Genomic DNA, 24,742 nt, shown 5'->3' with positions numbered 1-24,742 from the left:
CTATTTAGACCAATATTAGATTAATTTTTAGGTTATTATGCAGAGAAACTCCTATTATTGCAACCCAGAAAAGGAATTAGAACGAATTTAGAATCCAGAAAAAAATCTTCCAGAACAGGAACATTTAGTGTTTATTATTACTTAGAAATTGTGGAGTACTTGCTCATTACTTTTACACATTTAGAGCACACTTAGAAAGTCCAGAGGATACTTACTTACATTTATCTACCGACCCAGAACCGGGATTAGAACTGGGAACCCAGAAAAATGACCTTAGCAGCTACTTTTTAGACTCCTATTCTTCCAACCCAGAAAATGAATTAGACCAGATGATATTTACCTATACTTATCTACCAACCCTGGATATTTGGATCAACATTATTAGCTTTTTCTTCTTTTGCTGTTTCCTTTGGTTTGTTATTTTGTTTGCATTTCCTTTTAGTTTCTGCAAAGCGCTTTGTATTGCCTTGTTGCGGAAAATGTGCTATAAAATTACCTTTACATACTATAAATTATGCTTAAGTTTCACTTCAGCCGTCATTGTGAAACATACTAGAAATATAAGGTCAATGGAGCGTAAAGTGGGATAAACAACAAGCTGGTTCAGATCTAGTGATATAAACACATCCAAGTGAAACCTTGCTTTGCTCCGGTTGTTGCTAGCCGAGTCTTTGAGCCCAGAAAGTGAACCAGCGCTCTGGTGCTCCTACCTGGTAGGTGTTGTTGAGGAAGTGGACGGGGACGCTGAAAGGCAGAGAGTGGTGATACGGATTCCTCAGCAGGATGGACAGGATCTCCATTCGGGACGGCCGGGCCTGCCGCTCGCCCTTCTGCTGGGTCCGCTCCAGAGAGCGCTGGCAGTAGATGGCATACTTTCCCACCTCCGTCCTGGCAGGGAGAGAAATGCTTCTTAAAACTCTGACCCTCTTTTTTAAGAAGTCATAATATTACAAGAAAAAGCCATAAAATGATATAAGATAGTCATAAGAATACAGTTCTAATAACATGAGATTAAATCATAATATTTTGAGAAATCATAATATGAGAGTAAAATAATAAAGTTATTATTAACATTATTCTCATGATATTATGACTTTAACGTCAGATTATCTCAACTTCATACCTGTATGGGTTTATTCTCAATTTTATTGTCTTTATTATCTTAGCATCATTCACACATTTTGTAAATTTTTTTAAATTTTTCGGTTCGAGCCGGTTGCACATTTCTTTAAATATGACTGTTATTTTTAATAACTGTGCAGTATTATTGTTTATGTTGTAAATTTGACCTTTCTGTACAGACTCAACCTTATTTTTGTTTTAATTTTTACATTTATGTAACTCTACGTGCTTCAGCCTGTTAATTTACAGCTGAATTTCCCACTCAGGGACGATAGAAGAATATTTCTATTCTATTCTATAATCTGGGGCTTTTTTGCTTGCTGTATGTCAAACTTAGTTGATCAATCAATCAAATTTTATTTGTATAGCACATTTCAGCAACAAGGCATTTCAAAGTGCTTTACATTATAAAAAAACAGCATCTGACATTGAATAAACACTAAGAAAGAAAGAGATTTTGAAAAAAAAAAAAAGATTAAAAAAGATAAAAACATTAAAACCCGCACCCCCTTTTCAACCAGGGGGGACGACACCCACACCCCTGTCCTTATCTGGGACTCTAACCCTCTGGGACTTCTGTCAAAAACGCCGTTTTACAAGGACTCCAACCTCTAGGACTTTAGTTAAACGTCGTTTAACTGGGACTCTAACCCACGTTTTAGCCATAAGCTACTGTAAACAGGTGGGTTTTAAGTTGAGATTTAAAGGCACCCGGTGTTTCAGCTGTTTTACAGTTTTCTGGAAGTTTGTTCCAAATTTGTGGTGCATAGAAACTGAATGCTGCTTCTCCTCGTTTGGTTCTGGTTCTGGGGATGCAGAGCAGACCAGAACCAGAAGATCTGAGGGGTCTAGACGGTTGGTACAGCAATCGTACCAACCGTAGTTGATGGAAAACTAAACTAGTTTGATAGAAGAAGTTTAAATAATGAAAACCTAACATTACACCTTTAGAGAGTTCTGACATTCACATTTTGGATCGCTCCATTTATTCCCCCAATTTTTACATTTTGAATGGAAAAAGGAGTCCAAAACGTTTGACATCTGAGTGAATAAACTGAAGAATGAGAAGGGAACCATTTAAAACCGAATCATTGTTTTGCTCTGCCAGTTAACCATTAAAAGGAAGTGCAAGAAAGGGAAGCCAAGCACAGCTGACGGGAGCAGAACTTATAATGTTTGACTTCATGAGGAACTTTGCATCAATACGTAACTTCCTCAACATTGTTATGCTATAGGTGAACATTCAAAATGGATCTGTCCCAGGGCGCAATTATTACAGTCATAAAATAAAGTAGAAAATATGTCCAGATGAATCTCATTTGTCAGATTAAAAAGGATCTTTTGAAAATAAAAACCTTCAAGCAGGTATTAAATAAACCCACATTTAAAAAAAAAATTGATCTGATGAAATATTCTAATTTTAAATGTCATATTTTCATGGAGATTCATCATAATTAACAGAAATAAATACTTTGAAACATCAATCTGTGTGCAATAAATCTATGCAAGGGATTTAGTGATAAAGTTCCTGAAATAAATTGACTTTTTGTGGGAAGAGGCTCCAAACTGGAACTGGAAGAGATTTTAAGAATCCAAAATAAAACATGACAATCAAAAAATAAAAATAAAACACAACTAAAACCATGGAAAAAAATTAATTATGATCAGAAAGGAAATTATTGAGCTAATCTTAATTTATCGTTAATTGATTCTGCGCTTCTTCTTTCTGTTTTTGCACCATTTTTGTTTGAGGCGTTTTTCTCTTGTATTTGCGTTTTTGTGCTTTGGAGTTTGCACCTGTAAACTTCACGTTTGGACCTGCAAACAATCATGTTGAAATGTTTTGTCTTCCGTTTGAGGTTTTTCACGCCTCCCTGTCAGTCTGGGCTGTTCTCCCACCTGGAGTCTCCGTGTCTCTTCAGGTGAACCTGGAGCAGCCAGAGGAAAGGATGCCGCGGCAGAAACAGTCCGACACAGAGAGCCAGAAACTGCCAACCCTGCAGAGCGAAAAAACAAACACAGAGGCCTTACACAATCAGCAGGGTCACATGGTCGAGTCGTAGGATTTGTTAGTGAAATGAAAACAAAACTCTGACTGTAGGTGCGACCTAACCGGTTCTTTATGGGCACAAGGGAGATGATTCATCCTGCCTGTGAGTTTTTATTGTTCGGCTGGGAGACGCTATCATAGTTTGGAATCTAATCTGAAACACAACAGGTTTCAACAACTTCTGCCACCTGCTGAAGAGATTCTAGTGGTACATCCAGCCATTTTCTAACACCCTTGTCCCTTAGTGGGGTCGGGAGGTGCAGGTGCCTCTCCAGCTAACGTTCCATGTGAGAGGCGGGGTCACCCTGGACAGGTCCCCAGTGTTTCGCAGGACAAACAACCATGCACACACACTCACTCCTAGGGAGAATTTAGAGAGACCAATTAACCTGACAGTCATGATTTTGGACTGTGGGAGGAAGCCGGAGAACCCGGAGAAAACCCACCATGCACAGGGAGAACATGCAAACTCCATGGGCTGGGAATCAAACTAAGAACCTTCTTGCTGCAAGGCAACAGCTCTACCAACTGCACCACTGTGCAGCCCTCTAGTGGTACGAAAACAACAAAATTAAGAATTTTCAGTGAAAAAGTTAAACTCTTAGTCAGACAGACAAAAACTGAAAAGCTTTAATTTGCTTCCTTTATTTCCCTGTGCCAGATTTAGTGCGCAACTGGCGCCATCTTGTGGTGAAAGCTCCAACCTGCAGAGGTCCTGGGTGGCTTTGCGGCTGCTTCATGCGGGTCTGCTTCATGAGCTGGCAGAAGAACTCGTTCTGAAGCTCCGGATGGGCCAGGCAGACCTGCAGAGCGCTCTGAGCCAGAGACACGTGGTAGTCGATGGCCGGAGCGTCGATGGCGACGTTGATGAAAAGCTGACAGGTCTGGGAGCAAAAGGCGTGTTGGAAAACAAAGTTTTTATGGTGGCGGATTTTGAACAGAACTGCGTAAATCATTAACTTCCAAGTGTTTGTGCACAACAATTACTTTTCTTTTTTTCACTACAAAAACACAAAATCTAAGCAACTATTTTTGGTCTAGTTTCTGCAAATATCTTAGTACACTTGAATCAAGACAAAACTAAATTACAAGTAACTTTTCAGACAGATATAGGAGCTTATTTTAAGTCAATAATTTCTTAATATTGATGAAAAAGTGTTGGTTTCATTGGCAGAATATTTCACTTATGACATGGGGAAAATGTCTTGTTATAAGTGAAATAATCATCCAGTGAAACTTTCATCAATATCAAGAAATAATTGACTTAAAACAAGCTCTCATATATTATGTTGATAAGTTACTTGAAAGCTTTGTCTTCGTTCAAGTATTTTAAGACATTTGCACTACAAACGAGACAAAAATTACTCAGCAGGACTTTGTGTTTTTGCAGCGTGCGGCGTACCTTGAAGAGTTTGACGGCTTCTGTCTGCAGGGCTTGTGATGGCAGAGTGGTGAGAGGAGAAGAGAGAGCCTCCTTCCTGAAACACAGCGTGGGATTTCTCCAGATCTGAGAATCTGAGGAGCCAGCAGAGAAAATTGGAACATTTGTTACATTTTCAGTTGGTGGGGTTTGTTTTCACATTGCACTGTGTGAAATGAACGAAAGCTATTAAAAAACCTGTTCCCCTCCTCACCTGTGGTGGCGCTGCACCAAGAACTACAGAAGGAAATGACATAAATGCATCTGAAGAAGACACTGAGTTTAACTTCCTCCTTCCCAAAATGTCTGACCAAAGATCACTAATCATTTCTCCCACTAACGCAAGATAATAGTGTATGTTTTGGTTGTTTTTACCCAGAATGCCCTGCCCTGAACTTCACTTCTTGTTTTTGGTCTCTTGTCACATTTACACTAGCATGTGAAAATAGCAGCAAAGAGACATCTGTTTGAACATTTTGAAAAGCATAAGTAGAGTCTCCTTCACAAAAAGCATGTTTGCAGCAAGTGGTTTCTGGATAGTAAGTCAACAACAAAACACTTGTCTTTTCCAGCAGCCATTGTACAGCGCATACAGCGGTAAAACCAGTTGACCAAATGTGCTGGAACTCAGCTGGGGTTGCTAGGTAACAGAGCAGTGTGACTCAACTGCTGGAAGGTTTTTGAAACCGTTCATTTTCCAGACACCAAAAAACATTAACTTATAGACCAAAGACGGCTGGGTGGTTTTATTAAGTGGTTGGACTGTTTCCAGAAGCAGTAGAGACCCGCATGGAAGTATAAAACTATGCAATCGGGTCCCCTTTAAGATACAATAAAGTCCATAATTTAAACAACATCCAGGCCCATGACGAGTGGACGTTGTGACTGTTGCGTTTGGACTTGAAATCCATTTCATAAAAGTTGCTCACTTGCGTCTCCATCCAGTTGGAAGAGTTTTCCCACCAGCTGTTCGAACTCGGTGCCGACTTTTCCCACAGTGGTACCTGCTGCCACAGACAGATGGTACAGCCATGAATCCTAAAAAATAAAAAAAATACTCATATTAACTTCATAAGAATATATAATTTGTCATAAGAATATATTATTCACATATTATTCCAAACTATTTAAATTTTGAGGAGTTTCAGACGGTGACCTTTTCATGGCGGGACTCGATTAGCAAGTATGTTGGGCTCTGCTCCTGAGGGTGGACAGCGATGGTAAAGGGAGCCGCCTCTAAGCTCCGCCCACACGCTTTCAGCTCATCATCTGACTCCTTTGACCCGTCCACCTCCTCGACCCGGGCCTCCCACAACTTAATCTGACCCAGAGGGAACTGGAAGCAGGCGCAGTTTGGGTTACACCATCAGACAACAAACATACATTTCCACGTTTTTATGTCTTGTGTAGATACGTACACAGTTACACTGCAAAAACACAAAATGTTACCAAGTATTTTTGGTCTAATTTCTAGCACAAATATCCTAGTTCACTTGAAACTAAGGGCACCTGTTCTCCACAAGGTGCCCTTTTTCCATTTGAGCCCCAGGCCCCCAAAATGTCTTTGTACGCCACTGGTCTGGAGTGATGGAGAAACAAACCTTGTCCTCTTGGCTGCGGAAGTAGTACAACGTCTTGCCGATCAGAGCGCACCAGACCCGTTTTGAGTAGCCGTGCTTTACCTGGAATAGAAGAGTTACGTTAAAGACCTACGTTAAAATCTAACATAAAAACAAATAATTTGGTAAATGCACAAGCTTGTCTGCAAATTAGCATTAATATCCCATGAACTTATTTACATTTTGTTACATTACAGACACAAACTTTAAAGCGGGCCCATTATGCAAAATTAACTTTCTCCATGCTTTTGTACTTCCAGTTGGGTCCCCATTAATTATAGGTCATCAATTTAAGATTTTGGCTTTAATAGAAACATGTCAATTTAATTGGCCGTATCAGAATTGGTTTATTTTTGCAAAACTGGAATGGAAACACTTTTATCGCATCACATGAGTCACATGATCAATAACCGGATGTTACTACTGTCAGAAACAACAAAGAAGAGGACAGGAAGCAGTTGTAGGATGATGTAATTTGATAACATAAAAAGTCAAAAGGGCTATAAAATCTTATCCTCCGTTTGTTCGTTCCATGCAGAGTGCTGGAGTACGTGAGTAAATAGTTGCAGACCTTGATGAGAAGTCCCTTCATGATGGGACGGATGTCTGGCTGAGTGAACAGAGGACTGGCAGCTTTCAGCCTCAGGACGCTCTGCAGGACACGCAGCCACTCCTCCAGCAGGTTAGGAGAGTCCGCTTTCAGATAATACACATGCTTCCCCGTCATAATCTACAGTACAAAACACATAGAAACATTAACACACCGGTTGGTGGAGCACTGAAGTTAAAGCCTTTTACTTAAACTCAAATACCTGAAGGACTTGCTTGCCGTCTCCACGGGTGATGCTGCTGCTCGCGTTCACTTCGATCTGGCCCTGAGGCTTCCTGATCACGTCGCTCTGTTGGAGAAAGAGTCAACTTTAGACATTTAAGATCATTATAACAATAAGACGTTTTTGAAACTGAATTCCTGGGTTATGTTTTCCTAACTAGATTATAGATGGATGGTTTAATACGACACATTAGGTTAAATAAAAGCCACACAAAACATTTTTTGATGAGAAGCAGTTTAAAAGGATCAAGCCAGAGTTTATTTAAGTTTGATTTCTAGAAAGGATACGTTATATTTATTTTATAAAAATCATGAAAGGAAAAAAACCCCCATCTCCAATGGGATTTTGCCAAAATAAGTCAAAGTCAGTTTTCTTTGAATCTCCATGTCAGTCATATATTACAGTAGAAACACTAGTCAAAGTTTAAGCAAATCACCAATAGTCAAACTTTAACTGAATGAATTTACATGTTGATGCCTTTTATGGTTTTTACACAATCAGAGTTTAAATTTCAGAATATTTCTACATTTTAACCACAGACTGTTCGGCTTTGGGTAATAACATCAAAATACTCCAAACCTCTTTAGTTTAAACTCCTTTCATCCCAACACTTTTCATCTCATCTACACTTTATACAGCAGAATGTGGAGATTTTTGTTGCCTTTCAGCCAGTATGTTTCACACTGATATAAAGGCTTAAGGGTTTCGATCACGTGACCTCAGAGTTCAGAGTTCACACCAACCTTCCCATTATAATTCTCCTCTGAAACATCCACTCAAAACTGGAAGTGAGCGGTCTCTTTAACTCGTCACATCTGCTAAATAAAACAATGTAGACACATAAAAATGTCTCCTTCTGCCACGCAGAAGACTGTGCCTCTTAAGATTCAAGATTTTTTCCACTATTACTTATAGTTGTCACACGTTGACTGTCTGATGAACTTCCAGCTTTCCCGCCAAAAGCAGGAATCACCATAGCAACCAGTGACAAAGTCTTTCTAGGTCTCTGCTGCTAAAACTCAAGTTGGCTTTCAACCATAAACTAATAGAACACAAAAGAGAGCAAATTCACCGAAAGACTCCAAAAAAAATGTATATAAAACTGGATTTACCTTAGACTTTCAAAATAAAGCTCATAGGTCTGCTTCAAAATAAATAAATACAAGTTTAACCCTGTCCTAACCACAATTATTACACAATTACATGCTCCCAAACGGGCTTAGGAGATCGAAGTTGTACAGCAAACTAGTCAAAATACTTGAGACCCCTTTAAAGTGATTATAAATGCCTAATAGGCATTCAAACAGGGGAACGTTTTGCTGCTTTTAAACATTTCTGTTTCAGTTATTTTTGTTTGGTGTTCATCCTGTGAGCATGCTCTCTTGTTTTTCTCATCTCGACTAGAAAATAAAGAAACTAAAGGGAATTTCTTAGTTAAACTAGCCGGTCCATAATTGGCCGTATCAGAATTGGTTTATTTTTGCAAAACTGCAATGGAAACACTTTTATCCTTTATAGCAAAGGAAGATATGTTTCAATGTATCTTCCAACATACTGGTGACTTATAGTAGAGCAGCTCTCCATCTTTGAGGACGAACCAGCGTCTCTTCCAGGTTTTCTTCCACGTTTTAACCATTTTCAGCAGATAGCCTGACTTCTCCATTGGCTCCTGAAACACATGACAGTTCTAACAAAAATACATCTCAAATTCAGAGTTAGATTGTGCAGTAAATATTTCCTCCACTGAGTACAGTTTAAGGCTATGTGCTGAAAAGTGCGGCTCACACTCTTGCCGTTGTTGCTGGCTGAGCTGCAGGTCTTGGGGAGTTTCTGTTCGGGTTCGGAGAACTCCGTGTCGGTGGAATAGGCATCGGGAGGGATGGCATAGTCACTCTCTGACGTCATAGACGCCACGGACACGGCTGCAGCACATTCAGAAGAATTACAAGCGAGGGAACAACAAACAAACGGAAAATACAAAGAATTTCATTTTTAATGTTTTAGATCATGTTTTAAACTGGAGCAAGTTCTGAGTCTTTGAATGCAAATACCTCACAGGTAATAGATTAGTGGTCAAAACTTTAAATATGGATTCTGCAAAAACCAAGAATGAATTGATAAAACTACAGACGGATGGATGGATGGATGGATGGATGGATGGATGGATGGATGGATGGATGGATGGACCAACAGATGGATGGATGGATGGATGGATGGATGGATGGATGGATGGATGGATGGATGGATGGATGGATGGATGGATGGATGCATGGATGGATGGACCGACAAACCAACGGATGGATGGATGTTATAAAGTTTTTCTCCTCTATCTGTCAATCAGAACCAATAACTAGATTTTATGTAGAGGCAGAATCTTTTCATTCTACCTCTATAACTCTCCTCTCTCTCCTCCCTCTCTTCCCTGCGTGCCTCGGCCATGAGCTTCATCTTGGCCTCGTCTTCCTCCTCATCTTGAGACGAGTCCAACCCAAACAAAGATCATGACGCAACGACTCCACATGAGTCACGGCCGCCGCATATTTACGATCCGGTGCATCGCCTCTCCTCCACCGGCGAGAAACAGCAAAAATCAAAACCCACCGGTTGCTATGGAGACCATCTGTGTGGAGCGCCGCGGAGGGGAACAACAGAAACCAAACTTTCACAGGGGGATTTCCATGACTCCACAGCAGGGTTATAATAGTTTAGGGGTTTTCATTGTAGCTTAGTTTTGTCCAATTCAGTCCGTTTTCAGTTATTGTTANGATGGACCAACAGATGGATGGATGCTCCTTTCAGGCAGCAGCTTTGACCTCTGACCCCTCCGCCCGCCTGTACCTCTCTTGAGGCAGCGTGGGCTTCCTGGGCTGCCGTCCTTCCGGGACCCAGAGGAATTGTGGGAGCTGCAGACGGATCCGTCCTCCTCTCCTGAACTGGAGGAATCGTCTGAGCTGGACGAGTCGTCGGAGAACGGGCTGCTGCTCAGCAGGGTGGCTTTCTGCGGACGAACCGACCAATTAGAGTCCGCTCTGCTGCGCTGCCCATCAGCACACAGCCGGCTGCACTCACCCCCTTCAGCGTGGTGTAGACTGGAGCCGTCATGTTTTTATAGACGAGCGACGTGTACATCACGAAGGCGGGGTAGGACGCCTGCAGAGAGGGATCTGAAGGGATGACACCTCAGTCTGTCAACGTTTTCAACCATTAGCCTCCTAATCCCAACATGTCACCACTCTTCTAATCCAGATGACAGATTAAATTAGCTTTAATCATTTATAGGGCTGGACAATATGGTTGAAAAACGTACGTTTAAATAAATTAAGTTCCCAGTTTCATTAGAACAACAGAGAAACAAAAAGTTTCTCTCAAAGGTTCCTACCTCTGCTGGGATGACCCGGACACGACATGTCAGACAGTCTGATCCCCGACTTAGCAACAGCATAGATACGACTCTCCTGTCAGGGACATGAGGAGCAACGTTTACAGCATAAAACGCCACAAAGCTTTATCAACAAGTAGATTTTTACAGCACTGGAAAGTACAAAAAAGTATTCTTTGTCTAGTTTCTAGTACAAATACCTCAGTGAACTTGAAATAACCTTTTCAGCAAGATATAGGAGCTGGTTTTAGGTCAGTAATTCCTCCGTACTTTAAAACATACTGGTTCCACTGGCAGATTACTTCATTTATAACATGTAGTGCTGGGTGGTGTATACTTTGAATTTAATTGTGATATTTTGAGGTACTATTGTGATAACAATAAACATGATGATAAAACCATTTGTTACTTCTTTTTTAGGTAACTTCTTTAAAACACCACTTTCTTTATGGTGTTTGTAAATGCGACTGAAATTACACAAAGTAACTGTATTTAGCCAGTTACCAAAATTATTTCTGTTTACTTAGTTCCAGAAAACATTACAATAAAAAGTAACTGATTTGGATTTAAAGTGACAAGATGCCCTAAAACCGCCCATAGCTGAGCAGACTAAAATCTCACCACCTAACAATTATTTTGTGCATAAAATATAATGAACATGTTTTGTATTAACCTGCTCCAGGAAACCTAATAGGTCACCTTTAAGACATATTTGGTGTTTGAACTGTTAAAATAGGAAACTACATGTGTTTTCACAGATATTAACAATTCCCTAATTGTTCAATGAAGTTCAATGAAGCATAATCGGTCAACTTTAAGTAATTCTTGACTTAAACAAGCTCCTAAATCTTGCTGAAAAGTTACCAGTAATCTAGTTTAGTCTCGTTTCAAGTGTGCTAAAATTTTCTCTAGAAACTGGACCAAAAATACTGGGTAAGATTTTGTGTTTTTGCAGCCGTACCCAGGACGGGAGTCTGTGCAGTGGAGGAGTCGGGGGTTTGCACGGCCCTGAGGCGTCACAATCCGGCCTCTCAGAACCGGACTCGGATGACGTTTGGTTGGATGTCGGTGAGCTCGGAGGCGTCTCCTTTCCCGTCTCCATGCTGTCCTCCAGGTCCAGGTCCGTTTCCTGCGGCCGGAGGGGGCGGAGCATGCTGAGCGCGTTGCGTGTTTGTCCGTGTGCCGCCTCGCTGCCGACGGGCGGCTGGCTCAGGTGTTTCTTCACCAGAGGCGCGGGCGTCCTCAGACGCGGCTGTTTGGGGGAAGCCGGGTTGTCTGTTGGGTCCCGAGGGGCGTTGGGTCGCTTCGGCGTCAGGGCCGGGGTGAGGATGGGGCTGGGCGTGGTCGGATCGCTGGAAGACGAGGAGGAGTCGAGTCTCTGAGACTGAAATCGCTGGTTGAGCTCCTCGGAGGCGCAGTCCTCCAGCTTAGCCTCCGCCCCGCTCAAACCGTCTGCCGGCGCCGCGTCTGACAGCTGGACCAGGCCGAAAACGGGTCGCTCGGCGCGCTGCATGTCATCGTCAAACAGAGAGCTGCTGTCGTCCGAAGCCGTCAGGTAGTTCTCGCTGCAGGGCCGGCTGAACCCGGAGACATGACCTTTGCCCTCACACACTTCCTCCCCCTCTGAAGCATTTTCAGGACTTTTCCTTGGTGCGCTGCTGTCCTCCTGCGGAGAAATCCCAAACCCACTTTGGTTCTGTTCGTGGACGTCTCTGCCTGTCTCTGCCAAAACAGACAGAAACTTTCACTGAAAAGCAATAAAACACTCGAGAAATAACATTTTCCTGACAAAACAGTTTTAGTGCTGTCAGGGTCCCCGTGGCACAACTCTGGACTGGTGCATCTCATTATCTTCATAGTTCAGTTAAACAATTAAACTCATACATTTAATAGATAAATTACAGACAAATGCTACGTTTCATGTCTGATAATCTTTAAAAAATGTCTATATTTCACCAATAAAAACTTACGTAAACATTGAGAAGACATGACAATTGTCCAGCAGACAGTCACCAGTTTGTTACTTTTAATTAGCTTGCTGCCTACATATTTAGCTAGCAAGCTACATTTTAAGTTAGCAAACTGAATATTAGCTAGCTACATATTTAGTTTGCTAAGAAGATAGTAAGCAAGGAAACTGAATATCAAGCTAGCAAACTGAATATTTTGCTTGCTAGCAAAACAGTTAGTTTGCTATGAAGATAGCTAGTAAGCAACTCAAATATTTAGCTTCAAACTGAATATTTAGTTAATAAGCTAACTATTTAAATTTAACTAAATATTTAGCTACAAAGTAAACATTTAGTTAGCAGACAAAATATTAAATTTACAAGTTAAATATTACATTAGCAACCCAAATATTTGATCTGAAGCTAAATCTAAATATGAACCCAATTTTTTTCTTATGACAGGGAAAAATAATTCTAATTATTTGAGTTAATTCACCTGGGTATGTTATTTATCTTTTTTCTAAATACCACCAATGTTCCTATTAACTGCACCAAAAGTCCTAAAAAAACTCTAAAGCAGGACAGAGAAAGGAAAATGACCATTACTGTCCAATGGATGTCAATATTGCGGACATGTTGTGAGTGGCATTTTCCTGCAGATATGCTGTGCAACACAGTTCTGTTCTAACGGTTTCAGGTTTCATTTGATTGTTAATTAATAAATGAAAACATAAATGTACATTTTGCTACTTTCTTAAGTTTGTGCCTTCCTGCTTGTTTAGATAAATTAAGAAATAAGAGTTTCCGCTATGTGAAGACTTACGCCTTGTATCTATCTCTTCCTGTGTGCTGAGGGTCCGCTGACATGGCGCCGGCCCGGTTAGGACCTGGGGGTTTTTACCCCTAACCTGGAAGCATCCAAACGTGAGGCTGCTGAGGCGCTGCGCCTCCCCGGGTTTGCACCTCTGCTCAAAGGCTGCAAGTGCAAACACAGATAAGAGGAGGAAAACCTGCAGCCGGCGGACATGCAGTGGCAGCGAGGAGTCGGTGCATCTTACCCTGCACTTGTTTCTGCAGCTCCAAGATCTGAGCTTCCTGCTTCTTGTTGGTTTCTCTTAATGTTGTGTTCTCCACCTCAAACTAAAGAAAAACACGTTGCTAGCTCTGAAGCATAAATGTTACTACTGCTTTATCTCATTCTTACCTCTGACAACCTGAGCATCACCCACTCCTTGATCTTAGCTGCTTTCTCCTCCACTGACTTGGCATCCTGGAGTCGAGTCTGTTTCTGTTGAAATTAAAGCTGCAGTGTGAAACTTTTATAAAAATATTATTTTACATATTTGTTAAAATAGTACAGTAAGAGACCAATAGTCTGTGGAGAAAAAAAGTGTACTGCCAGTGGTAACTAGAAACAACCAATCAGAGCTAGGAGGTGGGTCTTACGACTATCAATTCCTGCTCTCTGCTACGCTACAGATCTGAGCGTTGCAGAAAAGCTAGCATAGCCTTTTGTGAATGCTAAAGCTGGTTAGTATGGCTACTGATAATGGCGGATAAATGCTGTTCCTGTCACGTTTATCCGTCGTTGAACATGAGATTGATTGACAGTGCTAAGACCCGCCTCCTGCCTCTGATTGGTGGGGAGCGGTGCATGTCTTCAGACAGCAACAGTCGCTCAGGAAGAAAATAGAGGAGCTCAAGCTTTTCACAGATTATCTGTCTCGTATTATATTATTTAAAAAATAAATAATAAATAAAAACATACTTTTTATAAAAGTTACATGCTGCAGCTTTAACAGAGTGAAAACAAACAGTAGAGTGTTTGAAGATCTGTGTTTCTACCTGCTCCTCCAGCTGCTGCTCCAGCTGGGTGATCACTTCCTCCTTCTCCTGCACCGAGGCCTGCAGCTCCTGGCACTGCTGAAACAAACGCATCTCAGAGTCTCCAAGATGGCCGTCTGCTGCCTTCAGCTTCTCCTCCATCCACTTCACCTGGGATCGTAGCGTATAACCACATGTGAAGACGCAGAGCTTTCACCACAAACAGGAAGAAGGTTTTTAGCCTCACCTGCTGGTTTGCAGCAAATGCTCGCTTCTCTGCATCAATCACCTGCGTCTCCAGCTGCTGGATCTACAAAACATTACAGAGGATCTTCAATCTTCAACGATTTCCCCCGACAATAATGAAGTGATAGCACAATAATTAATCAATCTTCTTCTCTCAAAGAAACTTCATGAATTACTTTCATTTTATGTAAATTTATATGAAACCCTTGTGTTGTGATAGGTTTTCAGCCATATTGTCCAATAATAATAGGACTGGAAAAGAAAGTCAATAACAATATTGTGATAGACACATGATAATAGATAATACATCTGATTCAGAACCGCACAGCATTCTGGGGGATATAGGCAGAGGAAAAGCTTTATCCATTCAAACTCTCACAGTGAGCCAAGCAAGTTTGATGGAATCATCTAACTCACTCACTCTTTGGTTGCCTAGCAACTCACTCACTCTTTGGTTACCTAGCAACTCACTCACTCTTTGGTTACCTAGCAACTCACTCACTCTTTGGTTACCTAGCAACGACCAGTTTCAGGTTTTACCACTATCACTCATAACTACTTAAAAATAAAAAGAAAACAACGGCATGGAGTGAAACTGTGGATAAAAAAGGAATGGTCATGCCACCATTTTGGCAGCATTTCAGATATTTAAAACAAAAAATATATAATGATAAATTTTGACAAGTATCAATATCAACCGATATGAAACACTGCTCATTTATCACTCCTTGAAATAAGTCTAGACTAATTTACAAGGAACTTTTCAGCAAGATATAAGACTTATTTTAAGTTAATTCCTGAATATTGACAAAAAATAGTTCCGTTGGCAGATTATTTCACTTAAGAAAAGTCATTTTTCTCTTATTATAAGTGAATTAACCTGCCAATGAAACTAGTACTTTTCATCAATATTAAGGAATCATTGACTTAGAAAAAGATTCTCTATCTTGCTGAAAAGTTACTTGTAAGTTAGTTTTATCTTATTTCAAGTATGCTGAGGTATTTGCAGTAGAAGGCAGATTACTTGGTAGGATTTTTACTTATGTTTTTGCAGTGTACGCAGACCCGTTCAGGGCTGACGGGGCGGCTCTGGAGTTAAGGAGTCATGACTTCATGCGCTGCATTCCTCTGGCATTCCTCGGCTCAAAGCGGCGGAAGCAGCAGAGTATTCCCAGTGTCTTCTGATGGGAGCTTCCCCAAACCTCAGCAAATTCATGAAGGGGCGGAGAACGCAGGAATGTGTAGGGAAATTTACAGTTTGGATTTTTTGCCACATGTAGAAATATACATGAATTCAGGAAAGATTACAGGGGGATTTTACACGTATTTCATCCTGACAGATTATCTGTGATTTAAGGCCAGGGTGTCTAGGTTGAGCTCTACTTTGCTGCAAGTTGTAGATGTTTCTGCAACACACCTGAACCAAATGTCTGAATCTCCTCAGCAGCTCTTCAGAGGTCTGATTCAAGGTGAAAGTTCATCCTGCCAGCAAACTTTCTCTCTAAATATGATCCACTTGGGTCATATTTAGGCCTTTCACACTAAATTTTACGGGGTGATAAATTGTCTCTCTAATTATTGCAATAAATGATAACATTCTTGCTTGAGAACATTTTCAAGTAATATATTGATAATGGGATTAATGCATGTTTACACACTCAAAGACCAATAAGCTTTAATTTTGTAAAGAACACTTACGACCAGAAACAGTAGATATTTAAAAATTTCAAAGTAAAGCACAATCAAAATCAATAAATAAAATGGAAATAAAACCACACACAACTGAAAAATTTATTATGATGTCTATGCAAACAAAGACATCAATTTACAAAGAGAATTAAAAAAAAATCTCTAAAAAATGTTATTGTAATGTTTTCTGGAACTAAGTAAATAGAAATCATTTTGGTAACTAACATTAAGATAAGAAAAAAAATTCTGTGTCACTTTATTAGGTTTTGACAATAAAGTTTGCTAAATTTACGCTTTTAATTGAGTGTTAGATTGCAGTTTCTTACAAAACTGTGCAGTTTCAAGGACTTGATACAGAAATCAATCACTTTCCAAACCTTGGAATCACCTAATTGATATTAAGGGGTTTCAAGCACCCTGAAGTTACCTAAAATAAGAGTGAAATGCCAGGTTAAAGGTCATGCAGTGGAAACAGTGAGGTCGTCTGGCCGGGCATGTCCGCCTCCGGCCTGACTGGAGCTCTGGAAGTCAGCAGAACCTAAAGGAAAACTGGAGCGGCGCCATCCCATTCTCCTCTGCCTGCACACACCTTGAGGCTAAAAACAGCGTCCCAGCGGTTTCCACCCAGTTACCATGAATGCAAAGTCCTCTGTTGCTCATAACAGGAAGAGCACGCAGCCCTAGCACTAACAAAAGAACATAAATGATCTGATTCTTTACCAGGTTCTGAAATTATTTCCATTCAACCTAAAGAGCACAAAATATCACAAAAGATTCAATGTTTTATTACATATCACATAAAGATGAAGCCAAACTGGAAAATAGGGCTGAAACGATTAATAAGGATAATCATGACAAATCGATTAGTTGAATGAATTGTCGACTTATTAAGTAATTGATAAATTGTAGTATTAAGGCTCAAAAATGCAAATTTTCTAAAAAAAAAGAAAAACCCGAACAAACAAAAAAACACCAAATTGTACAAAAAACATACATCTTAGGGAAAAATGTCAATTTTTTTATTTTTTTTATTTGCAAAAGGAATTATGCGTCCTTCGTTTCCCCAGATGTGAAGGATGGATCCGGCGTTTCCTTCATGGTCCACCATATCAGATTATATCATATCACCATTACGGGTCCAAACCGGCAGTTCAGGCAAAGTGGCAATGGCGATGAAGCGCGGCAAATTATTTTACTATAACACACTTTAAGTGACACAAAATGATTTCTTAGAATAGCTGTGTCCGAATTCAGGGTCTGCATCCTTCGAAGGACCCGGTCCACCTCGGACAGGTCCTTCGAAAGCCACGAATATCGACGACCGGAAGAGAAAAAGCTCTGAAAAAGCTGAAGGGCTAGCCTTCAGCTAGCTGTTAGCCTCCACCTTAGTGTAACTTATGTTGCCTAGCAACCGTGAGCAGAGAGCGGCGGAAGAAAAAGACAAAGCGGTCTTTTTTTTATTATTATTACCAGAAACCGCTACTGGGTGTTGCCGCTGAAGGCGATTCTCTCAAACCAAACGATAACTAAAAAATACCCAAACATTTTCTTTTACAGCCTGAACATTTGAGTAAAAGCAGACGACCCACCATGACACCCAAACTGAGACGCTGTTTCCGTATTTAGATCTGCCGCTGCACCACAAACGGCAAACCACATGCGCCTCTCTTTAAAACACATTTAGCATCTGGCACCAAAACAGCCGACCAATTACAGGCCAAGTTTACTGGAGACTACAGCTGGGGTCCACACACATCACCGGACACAAACAACGCAGAGAGACACAAAAAAGAAATGGGGAATATGGTTATTTTCTGGCTGTTTGTAAGTGAGCGCCTTTAACTTCAGGCTAAGAAGATGGTGAAGAAGTTTAAACTGGATTTCAGACACGTTAACCTCTTTTACATCCACCCAGAATAACATCTTCCCTCCCCGTCCGCCTCCACTGGACTACAGTCAATTTCTCCCTTCAGGCCCAAAACCCAGTTTCATTCCTGAGATTCCTGAGCTGCCGCAGCGTGGTCAACCTCTCCCTGAACTACACCCTGCAGGCCAGGCAGCCAGCTCACAAAGCCTCCTTCTGTAGGCTGCGACCCACACGCTGCTGCGCATGTTAAACATTCACCAAGAACACCGGCACAGATGCTCTCCAACCCTCACCATGATGCTCAGTCGCCTAAAACCAGGAAGCAAAGATCAGGACAGATGCAGGAACTTAATGTTTGTGCTCAGGGCTGGAAACAGGTCAATTAACCAGATGTGTCTGTGTTGAGCTAATTGGGAAGCTGCAGACAAAACGCAAGCAGATGTTAGCAAGAAGAAAACAAGCTGAAATGTTAGTACATGATACAGCACTTTACGTGTCTTCTTGAAATTTTAGTTCTTGGGAACTGACTGTTGTATGAGTAGCACCTTCTCTCCTTCATTTGAAGGAGCAAAAGTTTCAAATGAAAGAAAAAAAAAAGATTAGAATCTGACAAATTGAACTTTTTGTTTTCAGTTTCAATTTCTTTTCAGTTTCAAATCTTCATTTTCTATTTTATTTTTATTTTTTGTTTGAAAGCATTTCTTGCTTCAAATCTTTTTTGTTTTTCAGTTTCAAAACTTTTTTATTCACTTTCAGCTGAATTTATGTCCCCAAAATTATTATTATATTATTATTCAATAATTCCCAGACCTGCACAGCATTCTGGGTAATGTAGACTTACAAAAGATTTTAACTGCTGAACCTTTCATGGCCAGCAAGTTTGGTGGAATCAACGAACTCACTCACTCTTTGGTTACCTAGCAACAACCTGCTGAGTAACTTGTGGTTACCTAGCAACAGCCTGCTGAGTAACTTGCACAGCAGCAGTGTTAGGTTTCGCCGCAAAACTGATTAAAACTAGAAAAACAACGGCAAAAAAAAAAAGATTAAAAAAACCCTTTGTAAATATTTTCCTCTCAGAACTCCTAATATTGTATAAAATAAGTTTAAGTGGTTAAATAAAAAAATCTGCAGAGTGTAAACTTTTTTAGCACAATGTTTAAGTAACAGTCTGAATAATAAAAAGATTAATTGGAGCCCTAAGTTAAGACCTGGTTCTGAAATATGTTGTTCTGGTTCATTCAAAGGTCAGATTTAAGTGTCTTCAAAAAAGTGCAAAAAATGGAAGACCATCTTAAACTCTGAGTTATGCTGTTAAAAATGTAACTAACTCCAGTTACAGTGACACACACGTTCTCTGGTCTCTGTAGAGAACGTGTGGCCTTTTATTCCTGCTTCACATCCCGTTGGCCAAAACCAACATCCCTCCCAAACAGCTGCAACCCGCCCATGCACAACGCAATTTTACTTTTTTATGCAAAAAAACAGCATTAAAACCATTTAGAAATAAACTGAGCAGCACTCGTACACGTGTGCTCCCAGAATAACTGAGTGCCTCAGCCTGAAAACTCACTTCCTGTATATCACACACATTCACATAATATTTACTAAAGCGGGTATTTCCTCCCCTGGGCTGCTCACTCTTCACACAAAGCTCCTTTTTCTACTTTTCTTAAGCCAAATCCTGAAAATCTGGCTTTTTTAAAACACAGACATACCTGACTTGTTCCTAAAACCTTCTCAGCAGATTACATGTGGTGACTATTTTGCACAAATAAATCTAAATGTTGAGTTAAAACCATTAACTTTAAGTATAACTGCTAAATCTGTTAAAAAACGTAGGTGATTATTAGGAATATGCTGAAACCCAAGGATCATATACACTCTAACAGCAAACAAACCCCTTAAAGGTGACTGATTATGCTTCTAACAGGTAAGGACAGGTCTATGATCCATACAAACATGTTCATTACATTTTTTCCACAAAGTTATTCCTTGAAAATGGGATTTTAATCTGATCAGTTCTGCCTATCAGCTGTTTTAAAGCGTCTTGTCACTTTAAATCCATATAAGCTGCTGCTGGCCACGCCCCCAAACTCAATGTTACACCTCACACATAAAAATGGCTTCAAACAGATGCGTAATTATACAACCGTACATCTTTGAAAAGCAAAAGTGGAGCCTCCTGCACAACCAACCAACCAACCAACAAGAATGTAGGAAGTGGTTTCTGGACAGTAAGCCAACAACCAAACACTTGTCTGTTCCAGCAGCCATTGTAAAACCAGCTCACCAAATGTGCTGGAGTTCTGTTTGGGTTGCTAGGTAACGGGACTTGGTTCTAGCTGGGGTTGCTAGGTAACGGCTCAGTGCCTGCAGAATGTGACTTAATAATCGGGAGATTTTTGAAACAGCTACTTTTCCAGACAACAAAAAAATTTACTTATTGGCAAAAAATGGCTGACTGGGTTTTTTAAGCGCTTGTGCTGCATTTGAGACGCAAATGAAGAACAAAAATGTCCAAAATGTGAACTTTGCATAAAAGGTCCCCTTTAATAATGTGACAGTGCCTTGAAAAATGTTTGTACTCCTTGACGTTTTTAACATTTTTCCACATTAAAACCACAATCTGTGTGCTCGTTGCTTAAAATCCAGATGAAACTTTGGGTTGTGCAAGATTTCAGAGGTGTGTATATTTCTGAAAGGCTCTGTTACATTTGTGGGTTCCCGTGTGTTTTTGTTTTTTTTTAGTTGAAGTCTGCTGAACTCTGACTGAACTCTAGAGCTGGGAAGTTAAATCAGTGATCTCCCATTTGCAGGAGAGACTGAAGGATTACTGATCTTCTTTAAATGTTTCCTTTCTCTTGAGCTACAGTTTCTCCTTTCTTAACCTTAGTTGCTCTTTAAAGATATGAAATAACGCAATCAAAGAGCAAAACGCCCATAAAATAAATCATTGTATACCTCAAACTTATTCATATTAGATGACTGGATCAGCAGAAGCAGAGAAATGCTGAACAAACCCACCAAAGCCGGATTTTCAAGTCTCAGTGGGAGTTTGTTTTGCTGTCCAGCGGGGCAGCAGCAGGGATCTGTAATTGACTGGAGCTGGGTCAATCCCATCATGCAATGCATGGCGGAGCCCCGTGGTCAGACTGATGTTTACATTAGAGCTCTAATCAGCGTCCCCAGAGAGCGGCTTCAGATCTAGGCCACGGAGCGGTTTGGGCCGGCCCAGAGAGGCCAGTCTGCGCCCAGCAGACTCACCACTGGCTCCCCGTCTGAATTTGGATCCCTTCCTGCACTCATGAGAGGCTGAACCTTCCCAGAGATCATCAAACAATACAGGCATGAGTTGAATCACTTCTTAGATTTCTGTGGATCGACTTGATGCACGTACTGTTGGGAAAATTAAAAGCCAACATAGAACCACATAAAAGTACAAAAGAAATATAAAAAGTGGCCAAAAGTATCAAATATTGATAAAACAATCTACTAATTACTCTGGAAGATTATTTCACTGATAACATGGAAAAATGTCAATCTGCCAATGGAACCAGTACTTTTTCATCAATATTAGGGAATTATTTACTTTAAAAAAGCTTTTATGTCTTGCTACAAAGTTACTTGTAAGCTAGTTCTGTCTTATTTCAAGTGTAATAAGATATTTGCATTAAAAACTACATCAAAAATACTTGGTAGGATATTGTATTTTTGCAATTTCATAAAGACTCTGGATACGTGGCATCTTGAAGTCTTTTGTATTTTTAAAATTGAAATCTAATGGTTTCAACTACAAGAGGAAACAAATTAGTCACCTTTGGTTCTCTGTGCAGGATAATGATTCAAAACTTTAGGATAAATCAGCAGAGAAATTCAAAATTAACCTTCTGTGACTGTGGAAACTCCCTCATGCATCCCAGGAAGAACCACCAAAGGTCCATCAACGCATTCATCAGGCCTGGTTTTGCCCTGGACCAACCTTGTCTGCGGTCAGCTCCCGGATCTTGACGATCTGGACCCTGAACTTCACGAGCAGCGCCTCCAGAACCGTACACCTCTCCTTCCAGTCTTCCTGGCTCATCGCCTCCTCCCCCTCTGCCATGATGCCGAGCCTTTCCAGAAACATAGACAGACAGAAGCAGCAGTAAGAAACAGAAAACAAAGTCTTATTATTCCTCCTGACCGACCATTTCATGGCTCTTCTCGGACTACTATCCCCTAAAATGTTAATAACCAAGCATTCCTTTAGTGTACGCTTCATCAGTCGTAGAAAAGGCAAAAAAAAAAAAAAATACTTCAAAAATATTTTTAAAAGCTTGACTTAACATCAATACAGTGTAGAGTTGCTCTCTTGACTATTTTTCACAAATGACTCCAGTGCTTAAAAAACCACCCAGTTTCTGGCAGTAAGTTAATTTAGCAATTTTTGTTGTCTGGAAAACGATTCGTTACAAAAGCATCCCAATTGTTAAGTCACAATCTACGGGCATTGAGCTGCTACCTAGCAACCCCAGGCAAGCCCAGCCCTGTTACCTAGCAACCCCAGGCAAGCCCAGCCCTGTTACCTAGCAACCCCAGGCAAGCCCAGCCCTGTTACCTAGCAACCCAAGTAGAGTTCCAGCACGTTTGGTTAGCTAGCTTCACTGCTTTATGCGCTGCTCAATGGCTAAACTCTCTGTGGTTGTGGAGAAGGTTCTACTTCTGCTTTTCAAAAACATATGGTTGTATAATTTCACATCAGTTTTCAGACATTTTCATGTGTGAGTGTAAAAGTTGAGTTGTGGGTGTGTGGCTTATTCGGATTTAAAGTGACAGACTCCTAAAACAGCATTTCTGAAAGGAGCTCAAAATAGGCACAATTTAGATAATCTCATGATCTAAGAATGATTTTGTCCAGAAAAACACATATTGCCTGTAAACCTATCTTAACCTGTTAAAGAAAGAATAACAGATCACTTTTAAAGGCACTGTATTAAGAAAAAAAATGACATTATGTAGACTTACTGGGGTTAGCATCTAATTTTAGGATGTTAAAATCGGATTGAAAATTGTAACGAAGAGAAGAGATTAATCCTTAAAAAACAGAAAAAACTCTGGCAAAAAGTATGGACCCACTGTTGTTAGCTGATGTTCAACAAAGATCATTTAAACACACTGCAAAAAACACAAAATATTTTTTGGTCTTGTTTCTAGTGTAAATATCTTATTAAATTTGAAATAAGACAAAAGTCACTTAAAAGTAACTTTTCAGCACGAAATAGAGGCTTGTTTTAAGTAAATAATTATTTAATATTGATGAAAAAGTACTGGCTCCATTGGCAGATAAATTAACTAAAAACATGGTTAAATGTCTTGTTGCCAATGGAGCTAGTATTTAGTTTGATCAAATTAATTACTTAAAACAAGCCTCTATATCTTGCTGAAAAGTTATTTGTAAGTCAGTTTTGTCTTATTTCAAGTTTACTAAGATATTTGCACTAGAAACTAGACCAAAGACACTTGGTAAGATTTTGTGTTTTTGTATTGCAGGTGGAAAATTCATTAAATGTTTTTTCCAGGTCTGTGTCCAGCTGAACCACTTTGGGCATCGGCCTTGCATCACTTTGCAGGACCAAAACACTCCCTATAGGACGAACTGCTGTCACATTTTCCACTGCAAACTTTGGGAAAAACAGGCATCGAGTGCAGGAAGGCGGGTGGCGGAGATGCAGGAGGATCTCTGACGGAGATGATGGCTTTCTGTCTCCTCCAACTGTAACCTCTCATTACCAGCCCGAGCTCCATCACACAGAGAAACATGTGTGGATGAAGGCCATAAAACCCTTTTTTCCACTACCCTATTTCTGCTGCTGGTTGGCCGCGGTAAACACAGACGGAGGCAAGAAATGAAAGAGCTGTCGTGTGAGAAAAACAAAAACAGCAGGCTGAGAGAGGAGGGAGTTTAACACAACATACCTCACCAGGATGAAGTGAACAAAAACAAATCAACTCCTGCATTTGGAGCTGAGACTTTAGAGAACATCAGATGAAGTAGGGAACTAACGGTGGTGGCAGGATCATGGTGTGGGAACGTTTGGATGTAGTTGGTGGGAAGATTGACGGAGCTAAATACTAGGCAACCCTAGATCCTGACCGAGGCGGAGATTCAACAACCCTAAACATACAGACAGAGCGACTATGAAACGGCTTAACATAAAGCACATTCCCGTATTAGAATGACCTAGTTAAAGTTCTGACCTGAACCTGACCTGAAGTCTTGAAAATTGATGGTCAGACAAGCTAATTAACTTGTTTGCAAAGAAGAATAGGGAGGAAATCTCTGTCACGTTAGATATGATTTGTTGCTTAAGCATGGTAACAATGTATTGTTGCCATGGTTATGCATCTGATTAGCATATCAAAGAATTAGCAGTTCAAATAGCATCTGGAAGAACACCAAATGTCAGAAGAGTTTAAAAGAAGGCTTCATGGATACAGAACAGAGAGAGAAGGAGAAAGTTCAAATCATTTTCCATTGATCAAATCCCCCACTCCAGCTTCATAATGGGAGAGGATCAAATCCCCCACTCCAGCTTCATCATGGGACAGGATCAAATCCCCCACTCCTGCTTCATAATGGGAGAGGATCAAATCCCCTACTCTAGTGTCTTTCTAACCATACGGTTAAACAGAATTTCGAAGACGAGCGGGAAAAGCAAATGAGGTGGATTAGCAGTTTCTCAACAACTGATGGTTTCATCA

At 40.4% G+C, this 24,742-nt stretch overlaps 1 protein-coding gene across 4 annotated transcripts in view; it reads right to left on the bottom strand.

The window, feature by feature from the left end:
• The window catches only part of plekhh2 (pleckstrin homology domain containing, family H (with MyTH4 domain) member 2), a 32,035-nt gene that overhangs the window by 5,065 nt on the left and 2,228 nt on the right, over nt 1-24,742 (bottom strand). For 2 of the 4 annotated variants that reach the window (XM_016663582.1, XM_007577167.2), the window contains exons 2-22: nt 21,981-22,113; nt 14,444-14,506; nt 14,218-14,367; nt 13,577-13,660; nt 13,431-13,512; nt 13,196-13,348; nt 11,385-12,145; nt 10,424-10,499; nt 10,114-10,208; nt 9,883-10,042; nt 8,830-8,966; nt 8,600-8,713; nt 7,024-7,110; nt 6,783-6,941; nt 6,194-6,274; nt 5,749-5,928; nt 5,522-5,630; nt 4,575-4,687; nt 3,877-4,056; nt 3,022-3,119; nt 711-888 (exon numbers count right to left, since the gene is read on the bottom strand). In XM_016663582.1, the coding sequence (XP_016519068.1) occupies nt 711-888; nt 3,022-3,119; nt 3,877-4,056; nt 4,575-4,687; nt 5,522-5,630; nt 5,749-5,928; nt 6,194-6,274; nt 6,783-6,941; nt 7,024-7,110; nt 8,600-8,713; nt 8,830-8,966; nt 9,883-10,042; nt 10,114-10,208; nt 10,424-10,499; nt 11,385-12,145; nt 13,196-13,348; nt 13,431-13,512; nt 13,577-13,660; nt 14,218-14,367; nt 14,444-14,506; nt 21,981-22,103 (3,183 nt within the window). In that variant the 5' untranslated portion in view covers nt 22,104-22,113. The other 2 variants (XM_016663583.1, XM_016663584.1) reach the window with 2 other exon arrangements.

This window comes from Poecilia formosa, unplaced genomic scaffold, assembly GCF_000485575.1.
Source record: "Poecilia formosa unplaced genomic scaffold, Poecilia_formosa-5.1.2 Scaffold430, whole genome shotgun sequence".
Lineage (NCBI taxonomy): Eukaryota > Metazoa > Chordata > Actinopteri > Cyprinodontiformes > Poeciliidae > Poecilia > Poecilia formosa.
The sequence above is the reverse complement of the archived record's forward strand: the minus strand, read 5'-3'. Positions and strand labels throughout refer to the sequence as shown.